This window comes from Diadema setosum, chromosome 14 (genome assembly GCF_964275005.1).
Source record: "Diadema setosum chromosome 14, eeDiaSeto1, whole genome shotgun sequence".
NCBI classification, from domain to species: domain Eukaryota; kingdom Metazoa; phylum Echinodermata; class Echinoidea; order Diadematoida; family Diadematidae; genus Diadema; species Diadema setosum.
The window spans coordinates 38,626,197-38,644,002 of NC_092698.1; the positions used below are offsets into that span (position 1 = coordinate 38,626,197).

General features: G+C 39.1%; 1 protein-coding gene across 1 annotated transcript; it reads right to left on the bottom strand.

The window, feature by feature from the left end:
• Nucleotides 1-5,819: 5,819 nt before the first annotated feature.
• Nucleotides 5,820-17,074, bottom strand: LOC140237729 (cholinesterase-like). The gene is made up of 10 exons (XM_072317657.1): nucleotides 16,913-17,074; nucleotides 16,109-16,294; nucleotides 15,267-15,426; nucleotides 14,787-14,864; nucleotides 14,049-14,167; nucleotides 9,545-9,709; nucleotides 8,282-8,727; nucleotides 6,958-7,152; nucleotides 6,503-6,684; nucleotides 5,820-6,118 (listed from the first exon to the last, which is right to left on the bottom strand). Exons 1-10 carry the CDS (start codon nucleotides 17,072-17,074, stop codon nucleotides 6,003-6,005), a joined length of 1,809 nt encoding a protein of 602 aa, XP_072173758.1. The 3' UTR covers nucleotides 5,820-6,002.
• Nucleotides 17,075-17,806: the final 732 nt, after the last annotated feature.

A 17,806-nucleotide genomic window follows, 5' to 3' on the forward strand; every position in this document is an offset into this window, starting at 1 on the left:
AGATGACAATTTTTGCATATTATTGCCTTATCAAAATGTTATTGTGTATAAATTTCCTAACATAGTTTCCATGCCATAGCAGCTCAAAGTATACTGAGTTAACATTTTTTTTTTCCAGAAACAGACTTTGCTTCTAACTCAAACTTGTAAGTTCTTAATGTGTGCAGATACCCTTGCATCCACATAATTTGCACAAGTTTATAATCAGTTTGATGTAAAAAGCCTCTTATTCGCTTGATTGCCTACAAAATACAATGGAAATCAGAATTCACACTTTCACTATAGTAGTATATTTTGTAATGATTTTCTAACCATGACCTCAGTTGTGTACTGTTTGCAAGGGAAAAACAGTCCTTTTGTAAGCAATATTGTTTCGATTTGCATCTGTTCATAATTATGTAGGCCCTACTCTTAGATTTGCATAATCATAATTATTTAAAGAGTGTCACTATCGATTGCTATTTTTCCCACCCTGCAAAGCATTTATGCAATGAGGGAAAATTGATAGCAAAAATTATTTCAAAGATCAATATGTTTCGAAATTTCACGTCTGGTGTACTTATTTACATAATTTATGCATAAAATGCCTAAGTTAATTAAATAATATGGAAACAATTTAAGCAACTGAAAAGTGTTGTTGTGAGAATATTGTCTTATTCTATTAGCTTTTGGATGTTAAGTTCAAAGCGATTTAAGACATGTCACATTAAGGCTTTTTGTTTGTTCTGATTATCTATAGATGTGTAGGTATTGATATGCATATTATGCAAATAACAGGTTGTTTGCGTAGAGACAGTTTGTCTCTTCAGATGAATCATTTACTTTTGACCCAAGGAACATCCATCCCAGGTTCAAACTTTGTACTACAAGATCCAGTGCTTAATAGTTTAGAAATTCTCTCAAAAATGCAGATTTTTGCGCAATAACTTGCATATTTATGTAAATTTTATGTTTATTTACATAGGTATGAAATCAATTTTTGCAGGAATTGTTTTCACTTACTCTATAGAATAATTCTAACAAATTAGGTATTTCTGCTGGATGCACATATATTTTTAAATAATTTTTAATGTATTTTTGCATAAATTATGCAAATTAAGGCTTATTTGCATAGATACAGATTGTCTCTTTAGATGAAAATTTTTCAATTGCCCTAGGGAACATCTGTACCAAGTAGGACATTTGTACTATAAAATGCAGCGTTTACCCCCTTAGCAAGTCTACTACTAGCAGGATTCCCTCAGCAACATTGTAAGGAGTTGATTTAAATCTAATTTAGATACCCTCCAGTCTGGGAGGAAGTGAATTTGCATATGAATTTAGTCGGGTTGGAGGCATCCCACATGCAGGTGTTTGACAGCTATTGTTCCACAGCATAGCTAAGTTTGCAGCAGCCAGCGTATGTATAGGCAGGCTCACAAGAAGTGAAGCTGCCACAACCTGTCTTGCCACCAGACAGACCAGACGCTGCAGAGCCTTGTCTAGCAGTGATGCCACAACTGGGGTGTCCAAGGCCCAACTGTAAGTTTCCGTTTGTCTTATTTATAAATTTTGTAGTATGGATAATGGTTTGAGTTTGCTCAGATAGTAATTGGTACTGTATAGTTATATTTCTGGCGGTAAGCCGTATTCTATAATTATTGATACCCGGACAGTTTAGAAGCCCCTCCTTATTGTCTGCAGTTGTGATATGAATACAGTTTAAGTTAATTTAAGAAAGTTGATATAGGGTTTTTTGTTTGTATTCAAGTTTGATATGAGGAGGACTGAAGATAATAAAATAAGGTAAAAGAGTAATTTTGATAACGGAAGTTTGAAGTATAGTGCGGAATTGTGTCCCCGCGTAGTGAATTGTAATGATGATGATGTAGATTTAATTGTCGGCTGTATATTTTGAGATTAGGGTACATTTGAGAGGCCCTTGTGATATTTCCGTATTTGTTATATAAATGGCTAAAATAGGCTGTTTGAATGTATAATATATAATGCTTTTATTATGTTTTGAGTTGGTGATAGTAACAAGATGAACTTAAGGTGTTATAGAAGTTGATATTGTAAGACAGTTGTCCCGTGAGATGTTGTTTGTAATGTTTTCCAGACGGCTGTTAAGGGTATAGTGGAGCTTCGTCCACATAAGCTCACACAATCACCGGGTCGAGACTCCACAGGTGTCTCCTGTTCAGCCGCTGCCTGATCCGTTTGCCCGGATTTCCCTCGCCGAGTTCGAGACACACCCCCTCCACAGTAACGCTGGTTACACGGGGCTGGATCCGTCGCCTTCGCTGAACCGCGGTCGACCGGTCGAAGGACGTCGTTGTCGCCCCGACACATTCTCCAAGCGCTTCGCGTTCGCCGTCTCCAAGGACGCAAGGCTGTCGTCGCATATGGAGAACGCCGATTCGCGAAGCAAAGTCAGTATGACAACATTTCCCAATAAATGATAAACCGGAACCATAAGTTTGTATTGAACTGAACCCTGAACGCTGACCGACATTATGGTCAGGGATATCTTTTGTTGTGGCAAGCCACATGCCCACGCCGTCTCATAATTATGTCAATATTGTGAGGAGTGTGATAGTACTGGGTTACTGAGTTAGTTTATAAGTCAAAAGATACATATGGAGAGTTATTAGTTTTGGAGTTAGAAGGTTGTTAGTATTTGATATATGGGATGACAGTCATTTAATCTGCGAGATATGTTTAAGCTCTGAGCTCAGAAGATTATTATATTGTACGACCGGATGTATGATTTGAAGACTTGATTACATTTTAATAAATGCACACATAATTTCAACGGTACTTTATCTCTTCTTATATTTCATTTCGGGTGATCAAACTGCCTCATCTAGACCAATAAGCTAGGTCACTTGTAACACACTGTGACAAACATTCACTTTGGGATCAGCGGACTCACCCTTCCCAATGAGGGCAATACTTATCAGCACCACAAAGCCCAATTTCATTTTCCCCTCGTGGTGTTATATCGACTGTAACAGTTCAAAATATGGCGTGTAAGTCCCTGGAAACTATCAAAGAAATCTGTCGGGAAAAGGAGCAAGCATTGAAATTCGTAACAACTGACAGATTTCCCCTCTTTGAAGCCATGCACTATCGACTGAATGTCAATGTTTGTCCTCCTTTCCTTTTCCCGCGCTGTCTCAGAAAAAAAAAAATCACCATTATTGACATACAAGGCTGGATAGCAAGATATGCAAGTCATGCAATGTTTTGTTGACAGTATTCATCACGGGACTCTTGAAAGAAATATCATCGGAGTCTTCGAGGTTATCAGAGCTACTTAAAACTCCATAAACCTTTATTAAATTGAAATTATAACCGTCAACAGGGTCGTTGCGTATGGCAAAGCGGGAAGGTGTGGTATGGCAGAGATAGGTATTAATCAATTTTACACCATTATTTTCTGTGTGATATGCTTTTTGTCATAATAAACAAGAATGTTGAATTAATTTCTAGTCGCACTTTATTGCCTTGATGACTCAATGAGCAACGCGGATTTGTTTGGTGTTTAAATAAAAATTGATGTTGAATGTAGATTTTATATGCTTACCTCACCTTTCTTTAAAGGCAACAGTCATGACAGTAATCTGGTTTAGATATGGAGAGGAGTTGACCAACCTAAGTCAAGAGCAGGGATGAGACTGCAAGACATCATGCGAAACACAATTTACTCTAATTTCATTCATTATCACTCAATGTTTATTTCAATTGTTTGTCAAATTGCGACTAATTTCATTGATGAAAATATGAAAGGTGCAAACTTTGCAAGTAATCAAAGATTCCCAACGAGTCCGATCCCTGACCACTCTGCCTTCTCGCATATTTGAACTCGACATCATGAACTCGGGGCCATGACAGTGTCAGCGTGTACCACTGTGTGCATAGCGTGTCGTGTTTTGTGTATAATGAATACCGTGAACCAGCGCGTGACGTTCATCGCCGAAAAACGATTGTCAACATTCAGAATAAAGGTTATAAGAAATGCGTCCTCCTCCATGTTACAGACGAAGATATTTGCCACTTTAGAAGAACGTGTACTGAAGAATGTTTTGTAACTTGGCCTATTGAATTCAAGCTTTGTTTGATGCTGAACCCCTTTACCTTTCCCCAAGTCAATATGGTATAATGTATAATGTCTTGCTAAGCACACCTTGTGTAACATTTTGTGAATAACAATGTTATGAAAAAGACGATTCACCCCTTCTTTTTTTATGTTTGAAGGTCAGTATAATGTGATTCTTTGTGGCTGAATCTTGCTGACAGAGATTGCTAGATTGGAGTCAATAAAATCCTAGGAACTAGATCTCAAAATATCCAAAAATCTTGTGGCATCAAGTTATGGGATAATGCATATATATATATAGTTATCTTGGAACTTTCCACGTGTTGGACTTCGAATGTTGTAATTATTAGAAGGAAGAGTCTCAAGTACGCTGTGGATCCAACGATTACAAATTTTTTTATTACAAAATTTTCGGTCTGCCTCAGACCTTCGTCAGTGCAAAGACAATGATGGACAATGTTTATCATTAAGTCCCTCGACTTCGTCTCGGGACTTATAACCTTCCTCAATAGCATGTCAAACCCTTCGGGTGGAACATTCGGTATGTTCCCTCCCCCGCCAGTCATCATCTATTATACTGTTTTTATCACCACACGGTCGAAAGAGATATATACTTCATCTGCGTTGACTGGTAAAGCAAACCACTCTCTGTGCAACGTTCAGTTCTATGTATCATCGTATATGAGAGGTGATCAGTTTGGTATATAATATCCTGCATTTCATTGTTTCAGTCTTAAAGAATTAGTACAGTTATTAATTCTATGACATAATGGGGAAATATGTTATATAAAAAAAAGTTTAATTCAATGGGTTTATTAAGGTTCATTGTCTCTTGAAGGTGAAACGTTTGGTACGTTTTAACCATTCTTTCGACTATTTAATGATTTAAGCAAACTTATGATACTTACACACTACAATGCAAATTGGACATACTATGTTGGATTACACAATGAAGAATGACGGGAAAAAATAAAATAAAACAGAACTCTCAAAGACAACTGATAGATGACAAGCAAGCGGAATGTATGTGCAAATGTCGTGGAGCAAACACTTCAGAGTGTTTATATTGACAATTCCTTTGGAATATCACCGTTGTAGAAAGATATGTCCTTTAGGATACTCCTGGTCAGATTTAGATTGTTCGTCAGTCACTTGACATGTCGATCATTTTTCCACTAGTCCTACAATACTTCACGGCAGAATTCGCTTACTCAGGTCTTCGCTTAAGATTTTAATCTAAGAAAACTGCTGTTGTACTTTTATTTACAAGTAAAACCAGAATGACCACATGACTGCCACGTATCCAATGGTATCCGTGTTGTTGGTATCAGAAGGGCTCACATTTGATTCTTTAAAGACAACTTTTGAAAACTCACAAAGAATTTGAATAACGATCAAGAATTAAAACAACTTTGTCAATCAGATGATGGGCACTGTCAGAGATAATTATAATCAATGTAGACCTATCCAGACGCTAATTTAAACATAACAGGTACATGATAAGCCAAAGCATGCCCCTTAATTCAAATGTTACATTATACGAAATCATACAAAAAAGGTAAAACTATTAGAAAAGATAACAAATGAGGCAAAGAGGTCATGTGATCGAAGGAAGGTCTCGTGTTCGAACGGTGAAGATTTGTAATCCACTTTAGATCTTAGATTGCAATTTATATTATTATACCGAGGAGTTTATGTAACTTTTCATTGCTGATTGATAACAATACTCTAATATCTTTTATGATTATTTCAGACACTATAGTCTACACACTATGTGCTTCAAGGCATTCTGTTTTGCAATTTCCAGGCAATATTAAACTGACTCGGGCACTGTCTTGTCAAAGTAGCTCCAATTCAAATAAAGACATGTAGATGTAAATCGACTCCGTGCATTCAAGGTAGCTTATACGATCAAGCCAGATTAACTGCAGGTAGGTTCATTCTTGTATTCCTCGAACGCCTGCTGCCATGCTGTCATCTCAGTCTTCCAGTCATTATAACTTTCCCGCCATTCCTTCTCAATGTCACTAATGTCGTCTGGAAAGAGAGTGAGACAGAATGAAGAATCGTTGTAATTACTACAATTAGCGCTCTTTCTTTTTAGAGTTCAAACTTACATGCTGCCCGTCAGGCCGTGCAGACCATTGGCAAATCTCAAAACGTTTTGAAGTTGCTTTTCTGCCGAGGAATTTCTTATAAATCTCATATTTTAGTGAAGTTCTGTGATTGATGACATCTATACCCAATTTCATTAAAAAAAAAAAAAACAAACGAAGATGGCACATTCACACTCTTTACCTTGGAAGAAGATATGACGTTGAAAAAAAATTAAAAAGCCGAAGACAAATTATAAGGTTAATTGCTGAGCGATTTATATCAAACATATAGTATAACGAAGTGATTATGCTCTCGAAAAAATACCTGTAAAAGCCACGAGCGACGGGAAGTAGTGGTTCCAGAAATGGCACTGCCTGGCTCTGACAGCCCTCCCTGTTGGCAATCCTATGGCTATCTCCTTGTATGTGAGTTCAGGGATCGTGTACTCTGGCCAGGTGTACTGTCCTTCCCACGGGTCTGAATCCATGCTCGGCTTACTGGGATTTCTACCATATACATATAATAGTTGCAATCCATTAATGCATTAAGTTTTTTTTTTCTTTAAATGCCTTTCTCACGCTGTCACATGCAAAATGGAATCAATGTTTTTAAAGGCACTCAGAATTAAAATGAATTAAGGAATTTTGTCTTCAGTAAAATACAAACAAGAATATCATCTATCCAGAGCACAGAACAATATCATCAAAGATAAGAGGTATTTGTAGCTTTTTAGATATTAGCAAACTATTTCATTTTAGTAAATCAAATGACTGACTTACCCGGTCTTGGCAAAGTTGGTCCAGAATTGCATCATCATAACGGAGAGGGCGTTTTCCTCTTCAGTCATGTTGTGTCCTTTGACGTGGTACAGCTCATCAATGAAAGGGACGCCAAACACAAAAGTCATTTCTTCTCCATGTGCTGCGCCAAGCCAAGGAGTGTTGGGAGCAATTCCTTCGTACTCATAGAAGCTCCTGGAAAAAATAAAACATTAAGAATATTACGCTGTTCTTACCAACACAAAACAACTGATACGAAAGAATACTTAAATGAGTTTGGAAAGTCTCTAACTGAATAAAAATTGAAATATTGTGTAGTTGAATTCACTCAACATGCCAATATCCTCAACTGTCTCTCTAAAAGTGTCTAAAGTAAAAACAAACAAACAGACAGACAAACATCGACATTAATTGTTGTCCACTTAAGGATTAGGTTGCATCTGTTTTGGGTTTGAGAATGGCAGGCAATTCTATTTTGTAAATTATGCATTGATGTGTCGCCAATAACAAATAATGCGCGCGTTAAACCACGGAACCAATTCGCACGAAAGCATATAATTTTATGAAATAATAGCAATTATTACAAACTACATGATTAGGTTCTGTGAGAGAAATGCTTCCAATTATGGGCATGAGGTAAGCCTACTTATGTTGCTGTGTGACCATAATGATGACCAATCACAGAAGGTATGTCGAGCTACTTAGGTATGTGATAGAGCGTGGGGGGGGGGGGGTCCTCCCAGGCCTTTTCGCCATAAAAACTCCAAAAGGGCATATTTTTGGTGTACATATTCTTTTTAGTGTTCTTCACAAATGTAAGTGAAACACATGACTGTGCTATCAAAAATAATTTCTTAAGAATTCTGTTGTTTCTTTAATTTCTGACGTATTTCCTTGTTTGTCGACTTTCTGTTTTTCAATGACCTTTGTCGGTGACACTGCTGCGAGGGTGAAAATATGTCACTGACTGAATCGACAAAAAGGAAAAACAAAAGGAAAAATAGACATTTTCAAACAAAATTAGACCGAAGGTAAATTTACATTGAAATTGTACATGGATTCACGTTTTTGAGCCAGTTAGGTCTGACATGTATGTAGAGCCTACATATCGTTATGCGTAATTTCAAAACCGCTCGCCCAGGTGGCGCAAATTTGATTTCAAAAGGTGCGAGAGACTGGAAAGTAAAAGAGTAGTGAAACATCGCGACGATAGTTGTTGTTTCTTTTTTTTCCGATGCTGACATGTCGCGTGAAATGTCGAAGGGGGCTCCCAGCAACCCCCCTCGATTTAGTAAAGGTTAATGGGACGGCTGGTGATCCATACTTTGTAGGTACGTGGGTCATGAAGTACTGATAGACGGGCCCGCCGTGTGCTGCATGTGCTCTAGTGATGTAATCAGTTGGACAAACGAACATCAAATCTCCAAAGAAATCCACCACGGAGTCGAAGTAATCCGCAGTAATGTCGTCTGCAATACTCCAGTCGGTATACTCCTGATCTACAGAGTCGTATATGATGGCATCATCCAGACCGTTGTAGAAAGCCAGCTGGAATTGAATCGCTGCAAGGTAGGCAGCTCGGTCGTAAGGGGGCGGTGTTTCGCTACCCCTGTAGTCGGGAAAAGGTCCGTATAATAAGAAAGTCCCCTCATCCTTGTTGAAGCCGGCAATGATTGGTACATGGGCAAAGTCCCCTTTGCTGTAGAGGTTTTTTGGTGTATCTTCGAGAAACGTACCGTCCAGAGTCACTTGATACCCTCCAATATATACCTGAGCATTGTGGTGGCGGAAGAGGGTACTATTTACATAAAAAACAAATGATGTGTGAACAACTTGTTTGACAAAGCATAATCTTATATAGCCTATAAGGTGATACACGAAGTATTGGCAGCTGATAGTTTGCGCATGTCACAATCTTTAACATTAATTATTTTAATGGTTTGGAGTTCTTGTTCGTAGTTACTGAAAACAGAACAGACAACATCATGTGTTGGTGTGTACACCACTAATCTATCTACGAATCCTGCACGCACGCCCGCATACACACGCACACATCGACTTTTCTTATTGGGTATTTATTGCCTACAGAGGCTTGGAAATTGAGCAAATCTGGAACCTATCTCCAGAAATAAGCATGAATTTAGTAACAATTATTTATGGTATGAAGCCAACTCCAAACAATTTACAGCACATTTTAGCTATTACCGGCCGTGTCAATTTTATTCACATTATGTTTTTTAACATCTTGTGATAATTAAAGATGTTATAAGAATGGATATTGCAGTAAATTTTAGTAAATTATGAATTGAAAGACGGAATCAATGTTCTTGTCAATCCAGCAGAAACATTTTTCAAATTTCTTTTATAGTAGAGGTGATGACATCATCGCCTCATCTAGTGTGATCTGCCGTCTCATAATATTTCATGAGAAAATGTGAAATTTGATACTTCTACTACTCTTCTTCTGAGTTTACCCTATCCATGAACGCGTCCATGAAAATCCATCAACTGGTGGAGTGATTTTTTCTTTAGATAGAGAGTACTAGGGTACTACAAATGGTGCACCGCGTTGCCATGGCAGCCATACCATCTCGGCGGTCTCTCTCAGTTTGTTGGCATCCTTCTCTCTGAGACATTCCACCAGAGCCTCAGAACTCGACGTGCTGCAATTCATGGCCACGCCCACAGCTCTCGACTGCTCAAGCTCCCTATCTAGATCGTTGAAAGCCCAGTCAGCCACTGCCGTCCCACTCTGCATCAGTATTAACATAAAAAAGGAAATGAAATAGGTCACTGGAATGTATCCGCAGAAAACATACACAGAAAACAGCAGATGCAGAAGTAAAAGCATTGAAACACTGGCACACCTTTTACTGGAAAGTCATCATGTATGTAGTTTTTGGGAAGAATATCTAAAATGATGACACACGAAATTTGATGTCAGCCTTTAGTCGAAGGACGAATGACTGTCGGGCTTCCACTGCCAAGAAAGCGGTATGCCACAATGATCAGCGCCTACACACCCGCGATGACCAGCCCTGATGATGTCAAGGAAAGGTTCAATGAGAACCTGCAAGCGACCACTCCCGCTGTGTCCAGATTAGATAAACTCATCACCCTTGGTGACTTCAGAGCTAGGGTCAGCGCCGACTATGCATCATGGAAAGGAGTTCCAGGGAAGATGGTCTGGGCAAATGCAATAGATGGCTTATTGCTACTGGAAACATGCGCTGTACATCAGCTACTCATTACCAACACAGTCTTTTGTCTACCCAACCGTAACAAGACGACATGGATGCATCCTCGCTCCAATCACTGGCACTTGCTGGATTACATCATCGTCAGACAAAGGGACAGGCAAGACGTTAGAGTCACTAAAGCCATGTGTGGTGCAGAGTGCTGGACAGATCACCGCCTATTGATCTCAAAGCTCAGTATCAGGATTCAACCACGTAGACGTCTTCAGGGAAAGAAGACATTGAAACGTTAGATGTTTCAAAGTTGGAGAGAGATCAGGCCAAGCAGCCACTCGTTAAAGAGATCGACAGCAAGCTGCAACAACAAAGTTCAACTCACTGGACGATGAGTCCGACTGGATTCTCCTTCGCAGCATTGTCTATGACGCTGCCTCAGAGATGCTAGATCCCATCACATGAAAGCGTTATGACTGGTTCGCATTCAGTCGTTTAAGCATCGCCTTCACCGAGCAGACCTCAACGACCCGACATCAGCGTCCAAGAAAGCTGCTTTTTTTTTCAACATCAGAAGAAGCGTACAGCTGGAACTACGGCAAATGCAGGATGCACGGCTGAGCGATAAAGCTGTTAAGATCCAGTCTTATGCTAATCGCAACGACATGGAAAACTTCTACAGAGAATACCGGATCACTTCAAACAAAAATTGAAGATCTAGTTAAGTATCTTTATATCCCTTTATATGCACTGGACTTGTACTATCACTGCCTGGTAATTTGTATATAAATTATATGTTATCTCCTATGGCGACCAAGGATGACATCTCATAGCGCTTTTTATAGTGAAAAAGGCGCTCTTAAAATATCAACTATTATTAGAGCGCTCAAGATTTGTATTTGGACAAACTTCGTTGGGACTGTCTCCCCCAGTGCAGATGGAAACGTACTGATCACAGATCAGAAAAAGGTTCTTGAACGCTGGGCAGAACAGTTCAGAAATGTCCTCAATGGTCGATCCAGCTGCCATCAGCGAGGAAGCGATCACAAGGCTGTTCCAGGTTCCAACCAATCACTCACTTGCCAATATCCCCACAGAAGCTGACGTGGAAGAAGCAGTAAAACACATATCTTGTGAAAAAGCACCTGGCGCTGACTCCATCCCTGCAAAAATCTGCGCCTCTGGTCGCCAAACCTTCACTAGAAAGCTCACTGAGGTATTCCAATCTGTATGGAACCAAGAGAAAATCCCGCAGAATCCCTATGGATGCTTCCATCGTCCATTTGTACAAGCGCAAAGGAAATCGACAAGCGTGCGACAACCACCACGGCATCTCGTTGCTATTTGTTATCGGAAAGATCTTTGCCAGAATCTTGTTGAACCGCCTGATCGACCACTTAGAGGAAGGCTTACTGCCTGAACGTCAACGCGGGTTCAGACAGGGTCGCAGTACAGTGGTTATGATTTTCGCAATACGTCAACTCCAAGAGAAATGCCAGGAGCAGAGCTAGTGTCGGTATCTACACCACCTTCGTAGACATGACTAAGGCTTTTGACACCGTATGCCGAGAAGGACTCTGGATGATCATGCCCAAGTTTGTCTGCCCTGCAACGCTCATCTCATTGGTCAGACAGTTCCATGACTGCATCCAAGCTAACGTGCAGGATGACGATGAACGCTCAGAGCCCTTCCTTGTCATAACGGCGTGAAACAAGGCTGCGTCCTCGCCCCTACCCTCTTTAGCATGGTGTTCGCTCATCTATGCAGACAGATGTATTTCGTGAGGGTGGCATCGGAGTGGACTGCAAATTTAGAACTGATGGAAATCTGTTCAACATACGGAGACTGCAGACAAAATCAAAACTCCAGGAGGATATCGCCCGTGACTTTCTTTTTGCTGATGACTTTGCCCTGCATGGTAGAACCCAGTCTGACATGCAGGAAAGCATTGACCAATTCGCCAATGCCTGTGACGACTTCGGTCTGACGATAAGCATAAAGAAGACTTTAGTGATGCATCAGCCCAGGGAGGTGGGAAGAGAGTTTTCCACCTCCCTGATCAGCCAGCTCCTGCAACCATTCACTATACACAAAGCCAACCATCACGGTCAACGGCGAGAAGTTGAAAGTGGCAGAAAAGTTACCTATCTAAAGTAGCATATTAAATGTTACGAAATATCTACATCGAAGAAGCCGCGAAGTCTCCCGCAGAATTGCCAGGGCCTGCTCGGCTGTCAGCAGACTCAGAGACAGGGTGTAGGAGAAAAGAGGAAAACCTTCAAAACAAAGTAAAGCTGTGCCGCGTAGTCGTCATGCCCTCTCTACTGTACACCTGCCAAACATGGACAGTGTACAGCCGGCGTGCCAGGCAGCTGATGTACTCCTTCCACATGAGATGCCTCCGAAATCTGCTACACGTAAAATGGCAAGGGAAGGTGTCAGACACCGAAATACTTTCAGGGAGACCAGATGGAGAGTTTTGATGCGATGCTCAAGTGCTCCCAACTCAGATGGGCCGGGCATGTACTTCGAATGTCCGACGAATATTTGTCAAAGTGACTGCTCTACAGTGAAGTAATGAAAGGCAAGCGCTCTCAAGGAGGTCAGAAGAAGCGCAACTGTACAAGGACACACTAAAAGCTTGGATGAAATGCTGCAGCATCAATCCTGACACATGTGAAGCAGCGGCACAAGACCGATCTGCCTGGCGAGCCGTGGTCAGCTCTGGTTTATAAGGCTACGAAGTAAAACGTGTGGAGGAGCAGGAACAACTACGGCAGCGACGAAAAATAGCAGAGCAACCTCTCAGCCTGGCCTACCTTCGGCATTTCCATACACACTGCACCAGATTTTTCGGAACGAGGATCGGACTGATTAGCCATCTTCGCACCCACGGTATGTAGTGTTACTGGAAGTTATGGTCGTATTCGCCTGCGAAGGACGAACATCATCATTGAATTATTGCATTGCCATTACAAAACAGTCATTGTATACATTCAGGTCACTTGGAATTCTTTCCTCCTTTTATGGTTGTGTTGTTTTATTGGTGAAGTTGGAAAAGATAAATAAAGCAAAGAAGTTAATTGCAATCCAGAGGAGAAAAATGGGCAAGCTGGAAAGTAAATGGAAGGACATAATTATGTAATGAAGAGCACTCTTAATATGGCTGCATTATTTATATTGAGTTTGTCTTATGTTGAGAAACATGGTGTGGAGAATTTGGAGATTTTTTTTTCAGATCCGTATGTAACAATTAAGAAGCAGAGAACACCAACTACCTTGATTGTATCAAGTAATGTATTTTTTAATATGATTTGTATGTTTTTATCTTTTATATGCAATTGGAAAATGACACCAAATCAAAGAGAGAGGGAGAAAATAAAAGGACGATTAAGCAATGTGAACAAGGAGAACTGAAACAACTGGCATGATAATAAACCGAGTCAAATAACTCATATCACGGAACACCCTACAAACATTGCAAAAACCCATTAGCGGGTTAATTAGTTTGTTCTTGTGAATGAAGCATGCATGTACACGTGCAAATATTTACATTGGCAAGTACAACGACAAAAGATATTGTGGATCGTGAAAGCATTGCCCTAACAGAGAGTATATTAGTTTATTGATTATGAAATTGAGAAGTCATGTCATGGTACTTGCACTTGAACACCGCGGAAATTCTCTGACTGGTAAATTCGCAGACCTGTACAACAAAGTGTAAGTGTACGTGTCTTGGTGCGGTATATTTGAAATTGTGTGTCACATTAATTTTCTCCGCTCAAATAAACAATGATAATATAACAACAATATAACTTGATAAATAATGATGAGTCAACAGGTAATTATATTTCTTTTCTGTCACATTGATTACAGTTTTGTTAAAGAAAGTTTCACACCTCCATGATTGCATGACTGAAATAAGGTCGACTCAGTTTTGAGAGGAGGTGAAAGCTGACGCTTCCAGATCCAGCGCTCACTCCAAAAATTGTGATTCTGTCCTTGTCTCCTCCGAAGGCTGAGGGAAGAGAATCAGGGGTTGGAAAGAGATAGACAGGTGATCATGATGAAATAAAAGATACAAATTTAAGAAAATAAAAAAATGGATGGATGATGTATTCAAATATAGGCGGATAAGTACTACTAGCAATGGGTAGGTCCTTTAAGGGTTAACTGGCTGACTTATAAAGAGGAAGGAAAAAGAAAGATACTTTATATATATATATATATATATAGAGAGAGAGAGAGAGAGAGAGGACATTTATCAAAAACATGAGATGCCACTACTCGAAATGGTTAAATTAGAAAGATTTGATAATCTCACTTCAATACGACTTCATTTTCAATGAAGTACATGTGTTTGAACACACACACACACACACACATACATATATCATAATTATTATTTAAAGCATTGTGTTCATGTACATATATCTGTCAGTCTTACAGTCTTATGGAAATAAGTAGACCCATATTCTTTTTAATTGTTACCGATATCATCTGAGATATTTCCACTGAATCCTGCAATATCTTGCCACCCTACTGATCTGCATTCAATGTAAATATTCAAACAAATGGTTAATACATGAAATCAAGGAATAAATGCCATATCTATCCCAATATCAGGGTATTATTACCTTCAATGTTAGTATAGACCCACTTGAGAGCTGCCACCTGATCCAGCATACCAACATTACCAGGAGCTTCTTCATCAGCTGGTAGAAAATAGGATTGAAATGAGTTATTTCTTGAAATACAGGTGAAAGTAATGTCAGGAATGACTAATCAGAACAATGTCCGTATTTCTATGTATTACATGAGCAAATCGCTCCGTTTTATATTCATTAGTCATCTGTGGATCAATAGCGTCATTTGAACTATTTTTTGTTTAAATCTTGTTTGGAGCGGGGATATCTGCCTACATTTTCTTCATATCTTTTCTTCTTGGGAGTCGATAGTTATTTTGGATCCATCGACAGGGTGTATTGACATGCTGTATCTTAATCTATAGCTTCTATATATTTCATTACGAATGCACTGGTCACACATGATCTAAACAGCTGTGACCAAAAAAAAAAAAAATCTTTTTTAAATCTATATAAGTGATAGGAACTGACCTGTGGTGAAAAAAGAAAAAATGTTCAGGCGGTAGTTGATAGTTACAATTATGACGTCACCAACAGAAACCAATGGGACGCCACTAAATTCCGCTGTCATCGCGGTTCCCATGGAGAAGCTGCCACCATGAATAAAGACCATGACCGCCGTGCCGTTCATCTTTATCAATCAAAACAATATAATAATTCATACATATATTACTGTATATCTGTTGGAATTATCATTCATAGCGCTGGAATTGATATCTATCACAGATAAATTATCACAAAGTAATTTCGAAGACATTAATCCTGATGGCTGATATTCTATGCTAAGAAAGATCAATGAATTTCCTCTCCATATTATGAAACAAGATTATCATGTTTAATATGCCATCAACAAAACACATTTGTCCTAATAACTATAGACAAATAAGTGGTTAAAGGGGTTAGCATTATATTATTACATTCTGTTCTATTGGATTATTATTATTATTATTATTATTATTATTATCATCATTATATTACAAAAGGAAACTCCGAAGCCATTCCATTTACTCTGAATGAAATTTCGAATATCCAACGAATTGTCATGTATATGCTTCTAAAAATAAGATAATGCCTGTTTGTTTTCATTTTACACTGTGTTAGAAATAATGCTGGATATTTGAACTGATCATTTTTCTGTTTTTATTGTCAGATTCAAATCAAATTGTGCTCAATTAGTTCTTTCAATTGACACTGTATTTCATTTATGTATGAAAAAGATATTCAGAAATAAAAGCAAAATCAATCAAATCAAACCCCATCGCTTTGCGGTAAAAAACTCTAGCGCAAAGACACTTGCCCTAGATTAATCCTACCTTTGGATTAGGAGCAAACACGTTCAAATACAGACAGTCTTCTGACATCTTCTCGACAGGAGGGAAAAAGTCAAATACACCTTGCTGACAGACAACTTCAAATTCTGTAGCGTTCCTCTCTCCTTCCCATGACGTCATACTTGTGGGTGGGGCGAATCTTTCAGGAGGGGCCGCATAAGGCACCCCCTATATACGTTGGTAGAAATAAAACAAAAACACACAAAACACAACAAATGCAATCAAACAAGGCTAATTCTGGGGAAATGATGCCAATGTCTCCATAGAAGTTCAGGCTTCGGTGAAGAGGGTTTTACTGTGGTTACAACATGACTACATAAGTAAGCTTATTTTATAACTGGAATACATCCCAAGCAATTTCATCTCATTGGTAAACTTGTCTGATTTGATTCAATGTTTTACCAGTCGACTCTATTAGTTTTTATTTTTTTTTTTTTGAAAATGGAGATAGAATCGAGTGGGTCGTGCGGCTGTCATTTTCTGTAAGTTAAGTCTTCTCTATCATGTGCTGTCAATTGGGCATTCCAACACCTCGCTCAACGCGCTGCAAGAATGTCCCCTAGCTAAGAAGGAAGAATGTATACTAGTGTATAGGAAGTAAGGTTACGTATACATACTTATGAACCAAAGGTAAATATGTATAGATACTAGTGTACTAAAAGATATAAAAACGTACAGATATTGCATTGTGTACTAAAAAATAAGAATGGTTACTAGTGTACTCAGTAGAAGTCAAATTGGCCTATACGATTCCACTTGAAAAAGCTGGCCCTTTTTTCAACTCACCAAGAAAACGTCGACATCTCGAGTCTTGTTGATGAACTTGTTTTCACTGAAAGTAACCGTCTTTCCTACCAGAGTTCCTTCTTTCACCGTAACTCTTGGATTCTCAGCATTCAGTGGCTCGAAAATGGCAAAAATTGCCAACAAAGTCCACAATAGCTGCATCGTTTGAGAGGAACCGCGCTTGTCTTGTTTTCTTAATTGAAAAGTTACTGATTTATCCAGAGAGTCCAAGTCAATTGACTTCATGCAATCACTTGTCCTTTTAGAATAAACTTGAACAATGCTTGACTAAGGTTGTCCTACGCAAGGACTGCTTGTACAGCGCAAGATATTCAGACTTTGGTCACAATTTGCAGACGGACCAATAAGTGAGCCAATGACAAAATGACGTCAAAGTTTAAGCAGGGACATGAACGCATGGAAACGTAGTCTAGTATCTATAACTGAAACAACTTCAAGCAACAAATGTCTTCAAATAGTTGGGAGTAGTTGTTGAAGCTGATCAATAAAATAAGTGCATGCTGCACTTGAATGAGAAAGATTATTAATGACGACTTTTCGTTTTCGTTTCCCCCTTTTTCTTTTTCTTTTTTTTTTTGCAACTGGTCTATCATGGCAAGACTAACTTTAGTCCGAGTAGATGGTCGATTTAAGCAGAGGCTTACTTCTTTACAAAAAGTTGTTTTGAAAAAAAGAAAACCGAATCTCAAACGGTCGTGAGAATAAATAAGTTTCACAAAGGTCGAAGTCCGCAAATTGTTTAAATACTGACAACGCTCAAGCACATCTGAATCGGGCGCATATAATATGACTGTCATCTTCTTTGATCACGCTACAGACGTGGAAAATTTTACGGGCTCTGCGGCTTTGTCTGCCTCAGAAAGCATGACAATA

Coding starts and splice junctions, on each gene's coding strand:
- LOC140237729 (XM_072317657.1), bottom strand. CDS start 17,074: ATGCAGCTATTGTGGACTTTGTTGGCAATTTTTGCCATTTTCGAGCCA. Junction 14,865..15,266: donor TTTTTCTTTTTTCACCACAG/GTCAGTTCCTAT, acceptor ATTTTCTACCAG/CTGATGAAGAAGCTCCTGGT. Junction 7,153..8,281: donor ATGACCCACGTACCTACAAA/GTATGGATCACC, acceptor TATTTTTTCCAG/GAGCTTCTATGAGTACGAAG.